This window comes from Ascaphus truei, chromosome 12, assembly GCF_040206685.1.
Source record: "Ascaphus truei isolate aAscTru1 chromosome 12, aAscTru1.hap1, whole genome shotgun sequence".
In the NCBI taxonomy this organism is placed as follows: Eukaryota; Metazoa; Chordata; class Amphibia; order Anura; family Ascaphidae; genus Ascaphus; species Ascaphus truei.
The window spans coordinates 16,974,988-16,999,579 of NC_134494.1; the positions used below are offsets into that span (position 1 = coordinate 16,974,988).

General features: G+C 44.4%; 1 protein-coding gene across 2 annotated transcripts; it reads left to right on the forward strand.

Annotated features, from left to right (window-relative positions):
• Positions 1-13,290: 13,290 nt before the first annotated feature.
• On the forward strand, positions 13,291-23,116 carry RPLP2 (ribosomal protein lateral stalk subunit P2). Of its 2 annotated transcripts, none has more exons than XM_075566830.1 (5): positions 13,291-13,444; positions 15,326-15,449; positions 17,707-17,755; positions 22,062-22,148; positions 23,014-23,116. In XM_075566830.1, the coding sequence occupies exons 2-5, from the start codon at positions 15,327-15,329 to the stop codon at positions 23,088-23,090; spliced, it is 336 nt and encodes a 111-aa protein (XP_075422945.1). In that variant the 5' UTR covers positions 13,291-13,444; position 15,326; the 3' UTR covers positions 23,091-23,116. The 2 variants fall into 2 exon arrangements, with proteins under 2 accessions (XP_075422945.1, XP_075422946.1); XM_075566831.1 differs by having other exon boundaries at positions 13,327-13,457.
• The last annotated feature ends 1,476 nt before the right edge of the window (positions 23,117-24,592 follow it).

The following is a 24,592-nucleotide window of genomic DNA, read 5'->3' on the forward strand; positions in this document are numbered from 1 at the left end:
TGTCTTTGGGGAAACTCCTAGGGGCCTACAGGGGTAATACCTGTCCCACTCCCCTAACTAACTAAGTCCCAATCCTAACTGTAACTAGCCTCGCAGGAACAACCTGCAGCAACAACATGCAGCACTAACACACCGCACACGCAGTCAACTTGCAGACAGCAACACACGCAGTCAACCTGCAGACAGCAACACACTGTACACTCTGCACACACTGTGCTTACTTGTCAGCGCTCACAGCAACACCAGCCGGATCCACTGACAAGCCAGCACCCTCTCACACCTAAGGGCGACCTCCCTATCTCGGGCCGTCCCTTATCAATTACCCCCTACCCTAACAGGGATTGGGGCCTGCCTGGGACTTGGGGAACCTTACCTGGTGCAGGAGCCACTCGCTCCCTGCACCCTTCCTTCCCCTAGTAGCTCCCAGCTCCAACTGACGTGACACTAAGCCCGCGAAATGTATCAATCGGGCTGTCTGGGAATCCTCCAGCCCTATTGGCTCCTATCAGGCACCTGGTGCCTGTCTCCCTATGCCTCCTGGGAGTTGTAGTTCCCAGGGGGCTGTCTGTGCATTGGGGCCGCTTGCGCACTTGCCCTGCGCATGCGCGAACGCCTAATGCGCCGCAACCTTTTCCTTGCCTTCGCGCGACTTCTCTGGGGCCTTCTCTGCTCCTGCTTGTCCCTGCACATGCGCGAACTATCGCGCAATGGTGGCGCCCTGTTCCCCCAGCCGCCGGGACCTCGGCAACGCGATCGCGGCCCTAACAACGGGCCGCTCGCGTCCCCGGCAACCGGCCGCATCAGGGAACAGCGCACTGCTCCCTGCACTAGCCCCCACCCTCGCGTTCTCCCGGCGGGTCCGTCGCTGGCTCCGGCGGCACCCGCAATCGCTCTCCACGCTACAGAGAGGGTCAAAGAGGGAAAAATAACCCCGGGGCTACATATATATAGCAAATGTAAATATACGGTATGTCATTTGCATTTCTTAGGCAGGTCTGCAACCCCGCCTTTCACCATTATCACCCAGCACACAGCACTTCCACTGCAGCAAGGGATTCTGGGAAATGACATGCAAATGAGCACCCAGTGCCACTTTTTGCTTCAAAAACCATTTTATACATGGTTCCGTATAGGCTGCTTTGCTGTGGAGGGTTTTTGTCACTTTTTTTACTCACCATAACTTAACTAAGTATATATATATATATATATATATATATATATATATATATATATATATATATATATATAGTGAAATAGAAAAACAAGCGCAAATAATATCACAAATAAATCAAACGTAACACAGATGATATACTATCCTTAATGAGTGCAGCTCCTGACGTAGAATTCAAACCAAATTCAATCAGCAAACGAAGGAGAAACAGGTGCGCAAATCACATCAGGACATGAAAAAGAAATTGAAAATACAAAATAGTGCAATATTGTCTACTCCAACACAATAGCTTCAATGCTGGAGGTTCTATAAAATTTGCACTCACGTGTTTAGCGTGAAATGAAAGCGTTGTGGTTGTTCAAAGTTACCAACTTATATCTCCAGATAGGTACTCCAGATCCATATAGAGGGGGGGAAATCCATATACAAAAAAGGGAAAGCAAAATAGTATAGTACTGTTTTTAATGTTAAAAACACAAAGTATTCCACTTACATAAGTGCCTTTGTTTAAGAGCATTCAGACCACCCTGGGTCATAGGGTCAGACAAGATGTTCACAGCTACAGCATCCGCTCCACGGCCGTCACAGCAGGTACTGGGCTGAATAAAGTTGTCCTCCACTCTAGATATCATCAACAAGGGCTCCTTAGTGATCACTGATATCACCCAACGCGCGTTTCCACTGCAAAGTCTTCATCAGGGGCTTAATCTAACTTCCCTCTATGTTTCCCTCCCTTAAATAACCCCCCGCATTAATTTTCAAATTTGCGGAGTGTCACTCATGACGTCATCGCGTCACGTGACGCATCGTCATGCAGCTATTTGCATATGTCGTGTGTCAAAACTTTATTAAGCTCTGAAGTATATTGGCCAATCTTTGCCCTATATTTAACATGTAAGTCCACCATCTTGTGGTTGGACTTGGAGAGGTCCCGCGTGACGTCATCACGTCACGTTTCTCACGCGATCACGTGACGCGTCATCACGTGACCATCAATGCCTCAAAACTTTATACAGACGTAACTTTAGTGCTTAGCAACATCATTATGATAATTAAGTGCATAGTAAATATTTGCACTATAGGAAAACATTATGTAGTGATTGTTAATCTGCGCAGCAATCATTGAAAGCATTGTTACATATTTATTATAATAGTTGTTCGCTAGTCGTCACAATCATCTAATATAACGATTGGCCCATCTGAAATCATACATTGGTCCCATGTATTCATCCTCGACAACTGTGAAATACAGCAAACACATGATGTGCAAAGATGCCACATTTATCTATGTTTCAGCATGACAACGCTTAACACATCTCTATATGATTGTGGATATTCACGCATAAGTTACGTATATGTTTAAACAGCAAGGATAAAACTACAGATACTGAACTATCTCATTTTTCAAATGGTGTTGCGGGCATTACTACTGATATGTTTGTTCCGGTGCCTGTATACATAATAATGTGCGCGCACAACGTCTGTTGCGCGCGCACGTCACGAATGTGTGGACTAAGTCTTAGCGCATGCGCAAAACGATGTGTACGCTGTGCGTTCAATACAATATAGACAGAGGGCGCAAAAATAGGTAGGGGCGGGGTTTGATTTGTCTTGTGCATGTGAGGCCACCATGTTAAAGTCTCCGCCGATAATCAAGGATGAGAGAGATTGCTGCTCCAATGACTCAAGGAGATTTCTTAGGAAGGGGAGTTGGTTATCATTGGGGGCGTATACATTAACCAGTGTAATTGGTGTGCCAGATAGAGTGCCCTGGATTACCAGGAACCGACCATCTGGGTCTGGAAGTGCCTTGGCTAGAACAAAAGGGACACCGTTTCTGATAAGGATGGCTACTCCTCTTTTTTTGCTTGGCGAGGATGCGAAATATGCCTGGGGAATACGCTTTTGAATGTATTGGGGGGCGTCAGGGAATTAAAGTGGGTCTCTTGGATGAGAATAATGTCACCCTTTGATTTTTTTTTAGGTCCTGAAGGACTAGCTTCCTCTTTTTTACTGAATTGAGGCCTTTTACGTTAAGCGAGATTAATTTGATGGAAGACATTATACTATGAGAGACATTCTCAGAGCTTCAGGCTCTGATGCTCTTGGATTTCCCATGTAAGGAGCCCCATTTTTAGCTATAGGACGTAGGTCCAGAGACGATATGGAGGAAGATGGAGTGGATGCCTCAGGGCGGGGGGGAGGGGAGGATGGACACAATAGGGAAGGAGAGAGAAGACGGGCCTTTGCCAGGCCCTAGGAAAATAACCTTAGTCAAACACCCCTGGAGATCCTTCCAGGACACCAAACCTGGAGTAGGAGAGGGAACAGGGCATAGGGCCCGACACCCTCCAAGAAACAAAACGTACGACACTTGTTTAAGACCTAGTGATGGGAGAGCTGTCGTTCATCTGAATTTATGCCATTTGGCAGACTTTGGGCCGTGCAGGGCTGATATGGACTTGGGGCTGATCTGAGAGGTGGAGGGATATAGAGCGTGGGGGGGGGGGGGGCGGAAAGGGGAAAGGGGAAAAAGGGGATAGATTTCTTGTCCCCTTCAGATCTTGGTATAGCACGTACCGGTTCTTTCTACATAGGTTAATTGTTTGCATAGTCTGAGCAGGTTTTAATCAGTACATTACAGCTTAGTCATAGTCTTTACCACTCGTGTTAGCCATTTGCCAACCTCTAGAGCTCTGTAGTGGGAGGGGAGAGGGGGGGAGGGAGGGGAATGGAAAAAGGGGGGAATGGGGGGAGGGAGGGAGAGAGGGGGGAGAGGGGTGGAAGGGGAGAGGGGGAGGGGAGAGGGAGGGGGGAGGGGGAGGGGGAGGATAGGAGGGGGGAAGGTGGTTGCTACTTGACTACATGATCACTTATGATGTATTCACATGTCACGAAATACCTTTTATCAAAACCAGCGTTGATATGTTACTTTGCCTCTTTTATAATGAGGGTGGGGTGGGGGGGCGAGGATGGGAGGGGAGGGAGGGGGGGATGGGAGGGAGGGGGATGGAAGAGGAGGGAGGGGGGACGGTAGGGAGAGAGGGAGAGGCTGCATTGCTTTATGGCTGCATATTCACATATTTATAGCATATTCACATCACACAAAATAACATTTCGTTTGCCCTAGGGGGGGAGGGGGGGAGGGCTAGTTCACAACATATTTACACATTTGAAGACATTTTCATATTTGGTGTATATGAGCTCTCTGTGTGGCTTGCCAAGTGTTTCCGGTTCTAACCTTTACCTTCTGTTGGCAAGGTAGAAGCTGGGGCCTGAATAGTCCCTTGTGCAGAGTGGGGGCGGCGGATTGCAGATGGGGGGGGGGGAAAGGGGAAAGGGTGTGAGGGGAGTGGGTATGGGGATGGGTGGGCGGGGTGCGGGCCGGGTGGAGTCTGGTTGTATGCTAGCAGTTTCAGAGTCATATAATTACGCTTTTTGTATGTATGTGAGCTGGGGTGATGAGGGGGACCTAAACCTGGGCTTTTCTGGGGAGGAGGGGGGCGGGGGGGGACACGGGGGGTGGGAGGGGGTGAAGGAGCCAGGGAAGGTGGGGGGGGGGTAGGGAGTCCACTGGTGGTGTATCAGGGTCAGGGGAGAAGAGGGATCCAACCTGATCGTGGCCAAACCCCCCTTGGTTGGAAACATAGGGCCTCATGCAGTAAGCGCCGATAAGGCTTTTATCGGCATTTTCCCGCCAAAATTAGATTTGAGATTCAGTAAGCGCCGATAAGTGGTCAAAATCGGCATTTTTTCTTCCCGATAAAAATTTATCGGCATGTGGCTGCCGATAACCCACTTATCGGCACCTTTTGGCACTTTTTGAAATCGGCTGTATTCTAGTAGCCCCGATCAGCTTATCGGTGCTGATCGGCACTCAAAAATGGAGATTTCTTCGGCAGTTTGTCCCGCCAACTAAAGTTGGCAAGTTGGAGGGGAGAAGGATCGGCAAGGTTGCCGGGACGGCACTTAGAAAAAATAGCTCATCTCTACATCAATGGAGGCAATGGAGCGGGGACTTATAACTTTATAGGAGTGTTTACGTTCTATTGCGCATAATAAAAATGTGCTTGGCATTACAGTGTCGATGTCATTCACTTCATCGTGTCACCGCTTAAGTTTATTATTGGCAGAACATTGTACTTTTCTATGTTATGAAGATTTGCGTGTCACATTAGTCTTAATGTTATGATGTGTCAAGGTAAACTCCTATAGTAAATTCTTAAAGGAACAGGTCACATAATATGAAACATGTTACTTAAGTGTGCTTCAAATTATTATATGATGTAACAGATTTCACACATCTAACAGATCCAGCGTATAGTAATGTTGGTATACATTAGAGAATGCTTTGAATGTGTAACGCATGATCAAATGTAAATGTAGCTGTTTGTTTTCATGTTTACATGTACTTTGTGACCTCCCTCTTTTGATGACATCCGCAATTGGACACTCAATAACATTGCATGTTTACATTGTACACGATGCATTAGAATCACTTCATGCTAAGTTATACACAGATCTATAATAGTTACTCCTTTTTAGACGATTGAAACATAATCAATAGCAAGTATACTGATGGCATTAAATTATGCATATGCACATTACAATTAGTTCTTGTGAACATGTGACAATAACATGGCAAATTAGACATGTTGCAACGTAGTTTTTCAACGTCAATGTCATGTTTGTATCCTAATGAGATGACTGAGTGTTGCGTTCAGAAGTGGTACATGCATTACACAATCCATAAATACTTGCGAATAAATGGTTGTACAAAGCTTATCGTTACATCATTGTCAAATATCATTATTGCCTGGTGAACACACATAAATAATCCTTTTAATTCGTACTGGATACCCGTTTGGAGTTAACTACTTGGATATGTTAATGTAACACCTTGCACTTCATCAAGTCACCTGACATCATCACATAGGTATTTAAAGGAAGCTAATTACCTGCGCATTGACAGCTACCGACCTGAAAATGATGCGAATGTTTATGAGACGGAGGAAGATTCTATTGGAGGAGAGGCTAGCTGAGGTTCAGGATGTCACAGGCCAAGGAAGGGACAGTGACAGGGACAGGGACAAGGACGCGGAGAGGGAGAGGGCAAGGAGATGAGAGGAGAAGAGAGAGGAGAGAAGTTGTGCCTCGTCCTCGTTTGTACAGGGAGAGAACCCTGTTAGATGGGATGAGTGAGGAGGAGATAGTAAGTCGCTATTGTTTGAGTTCAGCAGCAATCTTAGCTCTTTATGAAGAGATACGGGGAGATTTAGATTTTGTGACAGACAGAGGTCGTGCAGTCCCTGGGCTTGTTAAAATGCTGTGCTCATTACATTATCTTGCTTCCGCGTCATTCCAGACAACTCTGGGCATAGTGGGCGGGGTCTCGCAATCTACATTCTCACGGGCCTTTACCCAGTTTCTATGTGCACTGAATAGACGCGCTAGTAATTATATTCATTTTCCTACAGAGCACACAGAGTGGCTGGAAGTCAGGAATGGCTTTTATACCATAGCCGGGATACCATGTGTGATGGGTACAATCTATTGCACCCATGTTGCTTTGATCCCGCCTAGTCAGAGTGAGCATGCTTACCGCAACCGTAAGCACTACCATTCCCTGAATGTACAGGTGGTATGCGATGCCACGATGAAGATTATGCATGTGGTAGCCAAATTCCCTGGTTCCAGTCACGATTCCTCTATCCTGAGAAACTCATCAGTCTTCCATGCTTTCGAAGAAGGCTATTTTGGACCTGGTTGGCTGGTGGGTGAGTACATATTATGATGTGTTAAGAAACAACTCTAGTTTTTCTATGAACTGTTGAATGTAATAATGTTAACACAAATTGTATCATATTTGTGCACGATGGATTATAGGTGACTCAGGATACGGAATTAGGCCGTGGCTGTTGACCCCGGTGGCAAACCCTCAATGTGAAGCAGAGGAGAGGTATAACGTGGCACATATATCTACACGATCCGTCATAGAGAGGACATTTGGGCTTCTGAAAACACGATTCAGGTGTTTAGATAGAACTGGTGGGGCACTTCAATATAAGCCTGCTAAAGTGTCAGATATTATAATTGCATTTTGCACAATCTGGCACTCCGCAATAATTTAGAAACCGACATACGTCAGGGCTTGGAGGAGGAGCATCCCGTACATTTACCAGCTGACACTGAGCACACAGCCAGTGGTGTGGAGACACGTCGGAATGTCATAAACATATATTTTTCATGTAAGCAAATACATATATGTTCATAGTACTACATAGATGTATTAATTCATTGTAATAATAAATACATGTGTCCAAATACCATTCACTTAGGAAACAGATGAATATGGTTCTCACACCTTTCTCTTCTCTGCTGTGTGGACAATTGCATGTGGCACCGGTATGTCATTCATCAACAGGTTGTATTATACTTCTTACCACTAAAAGGTGTTGTGTGTACGTGAGGAAATAATGTGTACTAAATCTATATTTTCGGAACATGCTCTTTTTGGTTATGCATACACAATAAACCTACTATGTCGATAGCCAATAGCTAGTGCAGTATGGTTACATACAATTTTTCTTTTGGAGTTTGACATGTGTGTCACAATGATGTGTAGACTATTGTGTATTTCAGATCATATTTGACGTATTCTAGATTTTGTTTCATATCACATACAAAATTGTCACTTCTGTGTGTTGCTTATCTTAATGAACATGTCATGACAATGATTTATATTCATTCATGTTTTCTTTTTCAAGGTATATCACTCCAAGGACTGCTCATGGTATGTATTTGAATTCACATCTGTCATAAGATGTGCAAACCTCGATACAGGTATAGTTACAGGATGTATAAAGAGAACGTAATTAAAAAGATGTGACAATTGAAAGATGTCGTTTCTGTATTGTGTCCGTGTGTTTATCTACACTTGGGGGTTATTGTGCAGTGTGTTTTCAAATCATTACGTACATTACATAACATGTAATTTTGGCAACGTAACAACATCCATTTATGCACATGAGCTATGTTAACACTCAATGCATGTTTGTATGAAAAGACCCAAATGTGTTCAACATCATTAACATTGCAATGTATGTGATTATTTCTTCTCTCACTTCATCTTCATGTTGATTACTACATTGTCACATGTGTATGTATAAGTGAAAGATGTGTGTTGATTTGACGTTCATATAAAATTGGTCAAAATGTTAACACCATTCCAAAGTATAGTTCTTTGGATTCTCAACTTTCCCTAAATCATTGAACACAATGACAATGTAGTTAATAAAATTTTTATTTCATTCACGTTAGTTAGTCATAATTATCATGATCCTTTATAACTACTGTCAACATATGAACATAAATGAAGTAGACATTTGCATACGCACACATTTCAGCAACATAGTGTGTGTGTGTGTTGTAGTTTTTGTGTGATGCATGTATTTCTACCAGAAATAATATAAACCAACATAATAATGTTGCTTTTATGATCGGCGTCAGTTAGCTATGTATGTGTTGAACATTTATGCCGTTGGGCATTTATCATGACGATAAGGAACACTTGGCGAGAGGACTTTTTCAGCGCTTACTGCATAGAGCCCATAGTCTGTTTTGGTAACTTGGGGTTTCAAACGGGGAGCAGCGTCTCATTTGTATGGGATTGGATTGGGGCCCCCAGTCTGAGGCATCCTCCTTCCCATTCCAGACCCGCTGGGCTCCGAGTGGGGGTGGTCGGCGGCAGCGACAGCCTGGATGGCCTGAACGCCGCTGCCCAGGAATCAACAGGAAATGGGCGTCCGCCGGGGCAGCCCCTCTGCAGAGGACGTCACGCCCGCCAGAGGACGCGGCGCAGGCTCCTCCCAAGAAGGCGGTGGCACCGGGGGTCGCTGGTTTGGTCGGCGCAGAAGGGGAGCGCCTCCTGGGACCGCGAGGGATCCCAGGCTTCGGTGAGTGGCAGGGGGGTGGGGGGAGGGTCGGGAGGGGAGACTCGGGGGGTAGGAAGGGGGGATTCGGAGGGGGGAACGGAGTGTAGAGGGAAGACCAGGGAAGGGGCGGGGGTGAGGGTGGGGGGGTGAGGGTGGGGGGGAGAGGGGGTGAGGGGGGGGGTGATTGGGGGAGGCTTGGCTGACAGCTGGATTGAGACGCCCTGGATGTTCTGTCGCTGATCATCGCTGCATTTCCCCGCAGAGGACGCAGTACAGCGGCGCCAGTTGCAGAAAGTGGAGGGAGCAGGAACAGCTGGTAAGTGGATAGTCGGGGTCTCCCAGCAGGGGGGTTTCTCTAGCAGCTTTCGTCTTTCGGGTCCCTTCCAGCACGCAGTAGGTCTGTAGCGGCGGTTTGGCCGGTAGATGGGTTTAGGGAGAGAGTTATCTCTGCCATCCAATAGTGGAAGGTGAGGGCAGCTGACTCTAGTGTTGCTTCTGGCTTGCCAGACACTCCGAGGCCCGGGGGGTCTCAGAGGGGGTCGGTCTGTTCGGGGCTCTGGAGGGTGGCTGCCGGGCTTATGGAGGGGTTATTCCGAGAGCTTTGAGGAATTCCTGAGACTCTTCTGGATCCGAGATATTTAGGTATCGGCCATTTCTGGGAACCACCAACTTGAAGGGGAATCCCCATCTATAACGGATGCCTTGTGCCCTCAGTATAGTAGTTAAGGGTTTCATTTCTCTCTGTTTGCTGATCGTGACTGCAGATAGGTCAGCAAAGATCTGCAGAGTGTCCTCTCCAATCTGAAGGTCTCCTGCCCCTCTGCTAGCCGCCATAATTCTCTCTTTTGCGGCATAGGCATGCAGTTTGACTATGATGTCTCTGCGGCGGTTGGGGTCCGACGATTTCGGTCCAAGGGCCCGATGGGCACGCTCCATCAGCAGCTCGTGTTCTTGGAGGTCGGGCACTAGCATCAGGAAGACTTTGCGCAGGTAAGTCTGAATAGCGTCCGGGAGGATGGATTCAGGGACATTTCTGATGCGGATGTTTTGTCTCCTCTGTCTATTTTCTTGGTCGTCGAGGGCGTCCCTCAGCTCATTAACGAGGTGACCAAGCCTGTTCACCTCGTCCTCTGTGTTGGATTGAGCATGACAGACCTCCTCCACCTTAGCTTCCAGGGCATCAGCACGTGCGACAAGGTTACCTATATCAGACCTGAGACCGTCTATAGCTGAGGACAGGTCTTCCTGGAATCCCCTTCTCACTTTATTAACTAGAGCCTCAAAGAAGTCCTTGTCTAGGCCATGTTCAGGCATTTCAATCTGGGCCTGCTCCGCTCCTCTCCCGGCGTGGTCGGTGTCCGCGCCGCCATCTTGGATCTCAGCGGCCGGCTCCATCTGGCATTGCGCGGGCGAAAAAAACTTAGTGACCGTTTATTTTTTGGCATCATTGCGCCTGCCTCGGGGGACGTTTGGGAGGCTTTCTGGGGGAGCTTCGCTACGTGAGAAGTGCTCAATCTAGCGTTTGCTTAGGAGGGTGTCGGGAGCTCCCTTCTCAGACAACCATCTCCCTTGACGTCACCGGAAGTCTCCACATGCACTTATTTTTATTGCGGCTGTCATTGATATGAGCACAGGGGATTCCTTGGATCTTTGGATCTAACCGCGGAAATAACACCAAATATAAATAGTGAGGGAAGAGTGAGTTAACAAAGTAAGGGAAATATACAAATCAGTTCATGGAAGAGCAGAGAATGTTTGCATAAACAATATAAAAGACTCGATATTATTGTACAAAGATAGATAGCAATATATCCACAAGCAAGTATGGTCAGTAGTATACTGTCACATCCTCTATTGGGATCACCGCTAGAAAACGCTGGTATATAGGGTGGACATGCAAAAACCTGTAATGGTCTTAGTCACTATAAAGCCAGAGGCTAGAGAAATCTGGCAAAAATCATAAACCACCACTAGTCTTGATGGCACTATTCATAAAAAACATCCAAGATTGAGGTCCCCATTGAGGCCCCTTGGAGATAGTATTTAATTTATTAATCATTTTTGCCTCCAACTGCAACAACAGTTTGTTCCTGTCCCCTCCTCTTATAGGGACATGTTCCTGCATGATAGCCATACATCGAAAGGTGGCAAGACTGTGCCGTTTCTCCTTAAAATGTCTTGCTACTCGCAGATGTTTGAGATCTTCACAAGTATCGGAACTCAACAGTGCTTTTCTAATTGTGGGTCTGTGCATTGCTATACGCTCTTTTAACATTCTTGTGGTTTTCCCCACATAGTATAAACCACAGGGGCATTTAACAAAATAAACCACAAATTTAGATTCACAATTCAGAAAGTCCAAGATCTTAATGGGATTCCCATTATGTGGGTGGGCAAATGACTTTCCCAGCACTATAAATTAGCAGTTAACACAGCCATGACAACTATAAAAACCTATAGTTTTAGTAAGCCAAGTCGATGTTCCTGTGTATTTATCCACATGGTCTGTTTGTGTCAGTAGATCTCCGAGACTCGGCCCCCTCTTGTAGCAAAATAGCGGGGGGGGGATTTTCAAAGTATTTACCAATTTTTTTGTCAGTCAGAATGTGACAGTTTTTTCATACACTATTCTGAATAAGATTTGATGCTGTGCTGTATGTAATGACATCAAATCTGTTGTCTCTTTTGATCTCACATACTGTTCCAGTAGATCCTCTCTAGTGGGTAGTCTCGCTTTATCCAAGGCTAGGGTAATTTCTCCGTCATCATAGCCCCTGTCCCTTAACCTGTTGGACATTTTATCAGTGCTTCCTCCACATCTGAAGGATTACTAGTGATCCTGCGCACTCTTAGCATCTGAGAATAGAGGAGACCTTTCTTTAATGGCTGAGGATGGTGACTCCTTGCATCCAGTAGCATGTGTTGACGGTAGGTTTATTGAAGATGAAACTAACACCCAGGATTTGATTACTAGTGGGTGGGATCCTGAGGGGTCTATGGGCAGCCAATACGCTTATTATTGAACATTTGTACACATCATTTTGTTGACACCAATTTCTGTGGGACATGGAAGATTTTGCGGATGTTTAAAACATTTTTTCTAACATTTCTGCTACACTGGGTCATAGTGAAGCTGGGTTTGCAAAAATAAGCAGTGGAAGCAGTGTTTGGACCAGACAAACTGTCTGATGCAGTGATGCTGCTAAACGTACATAAGACTTTAAGGCAGTATCGTGAAACCAACTTACTGAGCTCCCTGATCAATGAGGACGCTAGCAAACGTGCTAGCTCCAAACAGTATGAGAGCTAGTTTCAGATAAAACATTAACAACACACTCCCTAAAGGGTTAATGAGGTGCACTGGGCCTTAGACTATATTCTATCTAGTCTTTGGATCACAGCTACCATTATAACGGGACTCAGCCACACTTACCATCAGGGGAAAAAATTATTTTACCCATGATCAGTCATTTTTGTTGTGTGTCTAGTGTCTTAGTCTATTGTGTGCCGACACACCCCACCTTTTTTTTTTATCATTTAAGAACAATTAAAGAATTTTAACGAGCATAATACTCTCCACTGTTTATAGGGGGTTTCATGTACAGATTCTCACCATAGAACCTATAAGTCTCAATGACCAGTAGCACGGTCTTCTTGTCAATTTAACCGCAATATTAACAGTAGAGTGCATTACAGTAGGTACTAGGGGGTTGTTGTATCTTCAACAACCACCCCAACTCTGTTTATCTGAATATGGACTGTGTATGAAGGAGGTGTTGGGAGCGCTGAGTTTGGTGGGTGTGGAAACGTGCATGCAGACGAGGAGGGAATAAGTGAGCAATGGCACCAGAGATTTGAAAGATTCTTCAGGGGTGTCCCTGCTCAAAAAATCTTGAGCAGCAGTGGTTTAGGGTGTAGAAAGATGGAGGCGAGGCATCAAGATGGCAGCTCTATGAAAGAGCACCAAAATGGCTGCCCGTTTGACTGATGTATGTAAATGAACCTGTGAAAGGGTACCAAGATGGCCTCCATTTTAGGAAGTGTCCTCAGTAGGTGTACCAAGATGGCTGCTGATTTAAATATGGCTTTAAATAAGTGCACCACGATGGCTGCACTTTACGTATGGCTCTTAGTTCGGTGAACCAAAATGGCGTCTTCAATCCTTCAGTTTGCGTGATGCGGTTACGTCACCAGGGAGGACCTTCCTTCCTTAAACCCCTCCCCCGTTTCGACCACCTCCCTCTTTCCCACCGGCCCTCCGTAAAGGAAGCACGCGTCGAGCAGCAGCTCTCGCCACCGGACCGGTTTAAAGTTAAATAAATACAAGATATACAGTAACGTAAGTCCCTGAGGTAAAACGGGCGGGTTAACGAGGGCATCTCATTCAAGTCTCCACTGGGCGGGAAAAATTGGGGGTGGGATGCAGCTCGAGACACCCGAGCGTGGCTGCATGACAGAGTCCCGCGAGGAAGGTGGTGGTTGGTCGGGGGGGGGGGGGGGGGAAGCAGAGTGGCGCGTGCTAATAACTCGGGTATATAAGGGCTCCGTTCCTTAAGGAGCAGTCAGTTGAGAACGGGGTGCCGGAGTCAGCGCTTTAGTGACACGGCCCCCCTCTTCCCGTACCCAACCTGTGCTAATGGCGACCAGTCCTGTCTCACGTGTCCCCTCATGTCAAGCACTTGTCATTATTGCATCCCCGTGAGCTACATCGATTTCAAACCTTGTACTTGCTCATTAATTCCTGGGTATACGTGTGCGATGGTGGCTAGGCCGGGGATGCTCGGGCAGGTTACATCTTCATCGTTCTCACCCCATTCATTGAGGTAGACTTCTCACTTGAATGGATGGTCCCAATTTTATGTCTATGCTCAGATCAAAAATGTAAGCGGTCTGGGGACTGCTGGTGGGCAATTTATAAAGGAGCCATGTTTTAAAAGAAATAATGGTAGCTTAAAATGAGGAAAAAAAAGATTTTTATTTTATTTGTGCTCGTGTCTGGCTTCCCAAATTAGTTCATATTAGTACTTCATACACCCCGGTAACATCATGCCTACAAAGTAGTATTCATTGACCAGACTGTTGGCTCTTGAGGTGAGATGCCCTGCCAGTGTTTTGTAATAAGCCAATATTGTTTATTACAACTTTTAATATTACGAATCTGGAAGAGGGGTGGGGTGGGGTGGGGGGGGGAGAGATTCTTTGAAAATGCTCTGCGCTGATCCTACCTCCAGTTACCCCACAGTTTCCATTAAATAGAACGTAACATACAAGAGGTTCCGGCGCAAATTAATAAATAGTGCAATAGCATTTGAAGATAACCCAGTGAGTATGAAATAAACACTCATCTACTGCTGCTTTATGTAAACTAATCCTCTGGGATATGTTCTCCTGGTAAACCTCATGTAGAGAAGGAAACTGCCAAAGTGCAGTAACATTTACTTGGCATGATACAAACACACAAGGGGACATGGAACACTCACTCACACTTTCCCCTCAGTAAAATGGCAGAGTGACTGAACACACTCAGCCCATCTCCAGGCTCAGCTCCTTGGTGTATACGTGCAGACGGGCACGGTTGCAGAGGTCCCACGCTCTTTCCCCGAGGCATTACAATTAGATGCTGGGGGATCGCGTGAGGCCCCTGCAACGCTTTTACTTACCTTGACTCTGCCGGCGTCACTCGAGTCCATGGCAACGCGGTGCCAAATGACGAGATGTCACCCACATCAAATGACGCTGCGGGTGACGTCACATGACCCCGCGGCGTCATTTGACGCCGCCTCAAGGTAAGGGAGGGGGCGCGAGCACCAGTGGAGGAAAGGCAGGGGGGTGCAGCTGCAAATGTTTGCGCTCCCCTGGTTTAGATGACAGCACCTTCTGTGAATGTACAATGTACGTATTGCAGTCTACTGACTTGAAATGGGGTTTACAGTTTACTTTCCCATTAAATAGGCCTTTATTGTATGCCATTTATTCCCTTTTTGGTAAATCAAAATGGCCGCTTGTGAGGTCTTTCAGTTTGATGCTGACGTCCATCTTTGTATTTTATATTGATTTTTTTAATTGATTTTTTTAACCTGCAAATTGACAGATGGACAAAAATAAAACTCAACCATGTGTGGGGTGATTGTTACTCGTTGATGCAACTAATCCGGTTGGTGGTACATACACTGTTACTATAAACTACCCTCTCGTTCTCCTATTCTCCCCTCCCGTGCAGGATGCGTTACGTAGCCGCTTATCTCTTGGCCGTCCTGGGGGGCAATGAGTGCCCTTCCACCAAGGACCTGAAGAAGATCTTGGACAGCGTGGGCATCGAGTCAGACAACGAGCGTGCTGACAAGGTACGTATCAAATGAGTGTGGTGTACCGTAGCCGGGAGTAACTGCGGCAGTGACCGTACTACTGTTTATCAACCTGTGTTAAAGCAGCCGTCTTGACGAAATGTTTTATGTATATTGGAACACCAAGGTGTACATTTATAAATATATATTTATATTAGAAAATAGGCATGCCACCCAACCGTTGTTACAATAATGGGGTGCTCTGAAAGCCAGTATGCATAAACATACTGTATAATACAAAAGATATATATTTTCGTACCTAATTTGGGGGGTTGGGTGGGTTCCCTCAGCTTATTCTTTGGGTTCCCTCAGCTTATTCTTCGTTCCCCAACTTGAGGGTACCATCTGGCAACCAAGATGTTTGTATTGTATTTTTTGTGACGAACACAGACTACAAATAGAGCTGTGGCGTCGCAAATAGAAAACCCCAACGTCCTCTCCCGAGGATGTTCTGACTTTGTTTGCTGCTGGAAAGAACCCGGACCCCACATTCGTGTCCACTGTGCAAATATTCACTCCTGGTGACCTGGCCACGGTGGACAGCTTTGTCGCTTCTCTCAGACAGACACAAAAACGGTCACGAGAATTGGGGGGTCCCCAGAGGTCAGGACCATCAATTATCTTTGAAGGCCCCATGCCCCCTATTCTACTAAAAAAATATTTAAACAGGGACTTTTGCTTCCTTTACGGAAGTCCAATCATCTTACCAGTTACTATCACTTCAATAATGACAGTCTAAACATATCCAGAAAAGGTTATATGACCACTGGGAGAGAGAAAAGGGGGGATCTTTCTAAGTGTAGCAACCATGTGGTTAAAGTGCTTTCATATAACACATAACCTATGTAAAAAATACATATTTTTAATAAATTGTCTAATACACTAACATCTAACAGAAATGTGACGGTAAGAGTGATAATTATCTATATCTCTCAGTTGGCTACTTATAATAGTAGGTAACGGTTGAAGCTAACTAGAAGTACTTGAGGGTTATAGTGTTTTAGGAGATTTTATTTGTCAAGTACTTTTGATCCTAGGTACTTTGGTTAACTCTGAAATTCATAGCAGCTAGCTTTAACTATAGACCAAGTGCTCTGTAGCAATAGATGTAAATACAATTATATATAGGTAAACACTAGCTAATTGAGCCAAATACTACATTGTCTCCTACCTCCACGTTGATTTTATTTTTGACATGAGAGGAATGTATATTATTGGAACCATTTATTTTTAGACGATAAGCTATTTAATTAGGTTATTTGTTATGAGCTACTTGATTCACATGGTTGCTACGTAGATCATTTGTGTCCACACTTTGAAAAGGGTATCTTTGTCTTTCCCAGTATTCATGCATTATTATATACTCGAAGTGTAGACAGTTTATCCGAACATCAAGATATCTTTTAGCAGTTACACCCTTATTACTTGTATTTCCAGAAAAGATCCTCTTGCTCACTCAGATGGCAATCCAAGAAGTATGCATGACGCGCCGGGAGAGGTCCATCCTAATACCCACAGGTTGATCTCGTACCTGCTGGGTTTCGCTTGTGGACCAAATTAAAACGTAGAGAAGCTTATGAACACCGGGGGCTCGTTATGCCAACGATCTTTCAGTACAAGCTGCTCTGAACAAGTCCCAGCATTTTTTTTTAAATGCAGCAAGGCGTCTCCAGAGCTGAACTGCTTTGCTTTCGGCTCAGGGGACCCCGGCTTCCTGAGATACCTTCGTATGGAATGCCGGTATCTCCTGCAGGTTAAAAGTCCCCAGTCACGCGGGCCAAAAGGAAGCTGGAAGGAGTGCCGTTACGGCTTCCTATTGGCCCGTGGGACTCTTAAGCTGTCATTATATCCCCGCACTGCCCAGTCAGAGCTGCTACCGGCACCCCCTATGAAGGGAAGTATCCCGGAAAGCAGGAGGTCCCTGGAGCTGAAATCAACACGGTTCAGCTGAGACCCCCTGCTGCAATCTTGTTTTTAAAAAAAAATAATAACATGCATCGCTTGTGTTGCTCCTTTAAGACTGATATCATACATGATTTATTTTTTGCATACTTGTAGAACTTTAATAATTTCATAACATGTCTATATGTAAGTGTAGCTGAGGGAGGAAATGGAAGTCTTTGAGCATAACGTGAGCAGTACGGTATGGCGCCCCTGGAGTGCCAGACCTCATGGCGTCTTGGGGGAACTCAAAGGGTTACATTTATCTTCCCCGCTGTATTACGGAGCTGATCCCTCTCACTCTTTATTTATGTAGGTGGTCGGTGAGCTGAAAGGCAAAAGCATCGAGGAGGTGATCGCTCAGGGTAAGCATTCATGCATGTATGGAAATACTTTGCGACCTGTAGGTTTTATCTGCTGCCGTGGATCTCCCTCTGCTTTAAGCATTGGTGCATACCTTGGTGGCCCCTGGCAAATGCAGAGTTCATATTCACGGCTCTAGTTGCCGGTAAATGAATCCTTAAATCTATCCGCAAGAAAAGTTGCCCAGGAGAAAAATATAGCCGCCTTGGCTCCAGCAGCCAATAGAAAGCCACGATATGGTGGGCCTGAGAGCCATAGTTCTCTTCCTTTTTGCCAGAACTTGGCACAATTTTACAAGTTGCGAATAACTATTCCCATGGGGGTCACACGAGCTGGTGGCTCCACGGGTTGCGGCACTGTGAGGCCCCCGGTTATATGAAGGTAAGAATAAGTGGAGGGTTGTGCTATTCAATTATTTTTGGTGGTATGGGGATCTGTAAAGCCTCAATCCTGCCCATTTTTATTTATTTTACCTTGTTTCAAATTGGAGATGGAGGGTTCAACTGCTAATTTCTGCTTCAGCGACCCCCTGCCTTCCATAATCCAATAGAAAGCCACAACTGTTGCGGCTTTCCATTGCCTCACAGTTCGGTGGCCAATTTGTTTTCCCAGGATGGGAGATTTAGTATCTCCTGAAGTGGGGTGTGGGGGTACCTGGAGCTGGAAATGAAGCGGTTCAGCTCCGGATAAAACCCCCTGTTCAAATCCTGTAAAAAAAAAAGAGCAGAATAACAGCTGGGCGTGTGGCTTTAAATTACCTGGGAGCCCTTCGAGTTGATATAGGGTGACCCGACATTCATGGACAAGCTCACCCTAGCGGCCAGCAAAGTTGTAATGTCATCCGGAGGTACAGTGTAAACTTTGTATTGCTGACAGCATGGGGGGCATCTTTGCAGTTTCTCACACAGACACAAAAAACCTGTCTTGGATTGCGGTGTCCCCAGGGGTCAGGGTCACTGATTTATCTTTGAAGGCCAGGTTTGAAAAAGGTTCAAGTTTAAAAAACAAAACAAAAATCAAATGAAACTGGGACTTCTACTTCCTTCACGGGAAGTCCAATACCATCAATCTCAACCGTTACTAATTATTTTAATGACCCCGTCTAAGCTTTCAGAGAAAAGACTTTTGCTCACTCCGATGATTATCTAAGATGTGTATGCATGACGTACCTCTATCCCAGGGAGAGGTCCATCCTAATACCCACAGGTTGATCTCGTACCTGGCGGGTTTCGCTTGTGGACCAAATTAAAACTTAGAGAAGCTCTTGAACACCGGAGGTTCGTTACGATCTTTCAGTACAAGCTTCTCTGAACAAGTCCCAACATCTAGGCTTGGTGTTATGTCGGAGGTTTAAATGTTAAAGATCGACGCTCAATACTCACACACACTCACACTCACACACACTAAGGATTAATGTGAACCTTTTTCATGTGCGCTAATAACTTGCCTGAACCAAGGATGTCCTCCAACCTCCAGGGACTCGCAGGTTCACACGCCCGGCAAGAACACTTGCCCAGTAGACGCAAAAGGATGTCGCTCGCTCTGGCGGCCGCTAGGAAGTTGCGACTTTCTAATCATGACCCTGCAGCTATATATTTTTTAGGCTCTTTGGTTCAAGTAAGGCTAAAGTAAAATCTACCTTAATATGTCGAGAGGTCTGTATATCGATATAACCGACATATCCTAACTAATGGACCTTTTTCTGCGGTGTACCGTGCAATGCGTTGCAGGCCCCTCTGGCAGGGAAAGGGTAAATAATGAAGGCAATTCCCTAAAGTCCTTTCTAAGGTTACAAAATATTTAAACGTAAATAAGAATTCAGAAGGCCCGGGCTATTAAAAGGGTCAGACTTAAATAAGGCAAGAATGACTTTATTTGCGCTTACTGCCATGTTTAAGAAGCCCTGCTGAAAATGATTTTGCATCAGTACTTCCCTGAGATTGGAAAACACTAGAGGATTTAAGAAACAGTTTGTTTACAAAAATAGGAAAACCCAAGTAAAGGATTTTTTCTTTTTTTTTTTCCAAAAAGAGAAATATGGGAACGTGACAAATAATTTCATTTTGCGAACTGCCCATATATTTTTCATTAGCAGGTCATAAGATTGTCTGCGGTGTTAACCCTTTGCGATAGGAGCGGGTGAGCATGGCCTTTGACAATAAAGGGCCTCGTCCGCTATGTTCATATTTGTTGCCATCTCAAATGGGTCATTATTCAGAGCAAAAAAAAAAGGAATATAAATTGCATTAACGCACTTGGTTTTCTTAAAATAAACGTATTCAGTCACCGTCAGTGACTATTTGACTTGTTTGTGTGTTGGAAAAAACAAATTATTTTTCTGTTTTGCGTTGGGGTTTTGGGAAATTCATGTGGTTCACTTTTTATTGTAAATAATTATTGCATCAGAATTTCTTTGCCGTTAACCACACACAAACAAAGATCAAGTAAAAATGTACCAAAGTCAAATCACTAGAGTGCTCCACAATGCAGGTCAAAAGTGTTTCTAACAACGTTCGTGCAATCAACTTAAAGATTACATTCCCTGTACAGTAACTATATTGTATAAAGTGAAAAATCAATTTTTCTTTTTTCTGGAAACACTGAATTTAAGCAGATTAGCTATGTCAATTTGTCTAACTAATGACTTTATCATTACTTTGCGAATAAGAAGGCAAAAGAACAATGTTCCTGGGCATTTTCAGAACTGACAGTCTTACCGGCAAAATAAATAATTAGATTGTAAAACCTACTCAAAAGAATTTGTTTACAGTGGAAATGTTTGCAGTATACACAAACTTATTGTTTGTGTTTTTTTAAAACAAAAAACAAACATCACTTGGATTGGGTCACCTTCGCTCTTTGGGGACTGACTCATTAAACATGTCACTTTCTTTGGGTCACTTTGGTCCTACGTGAGACTACTGGCCCTTTAACCCATTCAACTGTCACTAGGTCACTTTGCTCCTACGTGGTTTCTTGGAATAATGCAGGGCAGTCGCATATCTTTATCCCTCACTCCCCTGTGGCAATTTGTCACAATAAGTGTTTCCTAGAACAGTCTCTGAAGAGCTCTATTCTTAGAACTCAGGATCACTCAACAGCAGCCTTATATAACCTACACACACAATTATGGGAAATACAAAACTGCTGTTCTAGGGACATAACCTTAAAATCTTTTCAAATTCATCCTTGGTCATTTCTCCCCAATAATCTGTTCTCGCTTTGCATAAATGGCAATTTTTTTTGTAAAGCCGTAGCACAATTTTAACCGTTCTGGGCATATGCCCTTTTCCAGAAACTCCTATAGATGGGAAGCAGGGGGTTCTCCATTAAGCGATTAGGTAACGATGGTAAAATCCCAAATATTTGCTATGTGAAGATATTAAAAGGTAAACGCTGCTGCCAGAATCACTGTACTCTTTCCTAAATCTGTCTCGGCGTCTCCCCTGCTGAAATCCCTCTCCTGGCTTCCTATCAAATCCCGCATCTCGCACTCATTATTCTCACTTTTTAAAGCTTTACACTCTTCTGCCCATCTTTACATCTCGGCCCTAATTCCTCGCTAAGCACCATCCTGACTTGTGCTCCGCTCAAAGATGTCTTCCCTCTACCCCATTTGTGTCTAAAGTCTGCTCCCGCCTTAAACCTTTCTCACTGACTACCTCACACCTCTGAAATGCCCTTCCCCTCAATACTCGACTAGCACCCTCTCTATCCACCTTTAAGACCCACCTTAAAACACACCTGCTTAATGAAGCATATAAAGTAGCTCCATGGTTAATACTATACACCTGATACATAAAGCTTGGCCTCCTGCAGACGCACTTACCAGAACGCCCTCCTACTGTCGCTGTACGGTCTTCCTACCTACCAAATAGATTGTAAGCTCCTCGGAGCAGGGACTCCTCTTCCTAAATGTTAATTTTATGCCTGAAGCATTTATTCCCATATTCTTTTATTTGTATTTGTTTTATGATTGTCACGTGTACTACTACTGTGAAGCGTTATGTATATTAATGGCGCTATATAAATAAAGACATGCATATTATGCAGGGCAATAGAACCTGGGCGGTTTTGTTATCTACGGTTAACATGTCCGTGCAATTGGTTAACATTTTAGTGTGTCTAATCCTTTAATGTGACCAGTTTTGTGTTGTTTTTTTACGGGCTCAGTATCTCCAGTTTGGAAAAGCTAGAGATAATGGACCAGTTTTGCGGTGTCGAAACAAAAGAAATAACTGAAATAGTAAATTTGGCAGCAATGTGAGGGATTAAGGTAAAAAGGGAATTTCTTCCTCTCCTCTGCAGGTAACACCAAGCTGGCCAGCATGCCCTCCGGAGGAGCTGTGGCTGCCGCTGCGTCAGCCGCCCCTGCCGCCAGTGTGGCCGCCCCTGGTGAGTTAGGTTGCCATATCCCCATCCACTCTGCCTCAAGAAAGTACATGACTTTATAACACTACAGGCAGTCCTCTGTTATCCGACACAATGCGTTGCTCAAAATGGCGTTGTAAAGCGAAACACATTTCCCATAGGAACACTGTTTAAATGAAAGGTTCAGTTCCTGGAGGCATTTTTAACACTAAAATACACCAAATATTTTATGCAGGCAAGATATGCAGCACACACAAATTATATAGTGTATATACGGTAATACATATATGTATGTATGTATGTATGTATGTATGTATGTATGTATGTATGTATGTATGTATGTATGTATATATATATATATATATATATTCTTACGACGCTTTGCAACGTTGTGTGTGTGTATATACACACACGCACTCACATACACAACGTTACAAAGCGTCGTAAGAGCGTTGGATAAGCCATTTTGGCGTTGTAAAAATTAATATAGGTATGCATTGCATAGCGTTGGATAAGCCATTCGTTGTAAAGCGAAGCGTTGTAAAACGAGGACTGCCTGTACTGTTACAGTGAACCAATAACCAGAATATCCATAAACCAACACCACACACTATCACTTTATGAAGGCCATGTGAGTGCACATTTCTTTCCTATGCTTGTATATACATACACCCCTATGCTCTATAATTATAGAGAAGTACAGGTGCATCTGTGATATTCTTAGTTCTGACTGGATGTAGTTTCTGGGGGAACTATATCACAATACATCTGTGACTTCTTTTTTGAAGGATAATATATTTTCAGTCGGCTACTGCCGATTTTTTTTAAAATAGAGGTGCAGCCACCCCCTGGGGTGCATTGATAACCTGCTATGTCTGTTACTTTGCAGCCGAGGAGAAGAAAGAAGAGAAGAAAGACGAGTCTGAGGAATCGGACGAGGACATGGGATTCGGGCTGTTCGATTAAAACCATCAATAAAAAGGCTTTCGTTACTCTGCGCTTTGCTCTCAAGTCTTTAATGCCAAAGTGACCTGCAACACACACGTGAAGTCACACTGATCCTACGTGGGACTGGCCCTTTAACCTATTAACCATGTCACTGTCAGGTTACTTGAGTTGTCCGTGGGACTAACCCGTTACCACATTACAGGTCACTAGTCCTACATGGGACTGACCCTGTAACCCATTAAACATGTCACTTGTCTTGCAAGGTACTGAGCTGTTTAAAAAAAATGTCTGTTTAGTAGAATGCTTAAGTTTATCAATTTGTGTACAATTAGCGCCATAATTCATGGATACTTGAGTTATTATTTAACTTAATTAAGCAGGGAAATCAGCTGATGGTTAAACAGCAGGCATATGGCACGCACATGAATAGTAATTTGTAGCCACTGCATCTGTCTGATCTAGCAGGTGTACAGGGTTAACAGCACACCTGTTCAAACACCACCTGCAGCCAGGTTACAATACATTATCTGATCTCTTAGGACAGGTTTGTGGCAGATAAAATAACTTTAAACCATTTGATGTCATTAACGCCTGACCTATTTGTTTGCAACACATTTGACTGTTTTTGATTTAAGCTGAAAAGGAGAACTAAAAAGGGGTTTAATACATTGTGATAAAGGGGGTGCAGGAAAATGCACCTTCCCAGAAGCCTTAGCAGCAGAATGCACCTTCCCAGAAGCCTTGGCTGCAGTCTGTCAGACTTGAAAGTGATGTTAACATTGAAGGTACAAAGTTACAGGGTAAAAAAAAAAAAAAAAACTTCTGTGATGCTGAGTAGTGTTTTATCAATCGTGTAATCTTTACCCTTGTCCCATTCTATGTACGTATAGATGTTGTGTGACCAGTGTGCTTTACAGTTCAAATACAGGTTACAGGGAGTTAATATACAAACTTGTGCAGGTGCATAAAGCAGGAAGGGAAACGAAAGGATTGAGTCCCTGTCCTATGGAGCTTGGTCAACTTTACGATAGCCAATAAAGATAGGAGAGGAAAGGGGGCCTTGCCTGTGTAGACTTGTCATCGGACAAAAGGGAGCAGCTACAAGAAGGCAACACCCACCAAAGTGTCGGCTCACCATATCTACAAATGAACTAAACATTGTTATGAAATACTTTGGTGAAAAAAAGGTATCCTTGGTACTATGAGGGACTGACCCCTTAAACATGTCACTGCCGAAAGATCAGGAGTTTCTGGAACACATCTTAAATTTATGTGAATAGGTTTCATTCAAGGCTACCTTTGGATTATATTAATTAGAATTATATATTATATTAGAATCCTTTTTCCACGTGATTACTGGAAAGCTTGATACACTTTCTGATATCTGTAATAGAGCCAGGAAATGTATACCCAAATGGAATCCATATTTAACCAATTTACCTCCAGCGGTATTTAAAGGAGTCATAGCTCCGTTTAAATACTCTGAATGGGTGTCGGTTGCGTTATTGAGGTCAACGGAG

Bases quoted from the DNA above. Each gene is read 5' to 3' on its own strand.
- RPLP2 (XM_075566830.1), top strand. From the start codon at position 15,327: ATGCGTTACGTAGCCGCTTATCTCTTGGCCGTCCTGGGGGGCAATGAG. The intron at 17,756-22,061 runs GTAAGCATTCAT...TCTCCTCTGCAG, and splicing joins CGAGGAGGTGATCGCTCAGG to GTAACACCAAGCTGGCCAGC. The intron at 22,149-23,013 runs GTGAGTTAGGTT...GTTACTTTGCAG, and splicing joins CGCCAGTGTGGCCGCCCCTG to CCGAGGAGAAGAAAGAAGAG.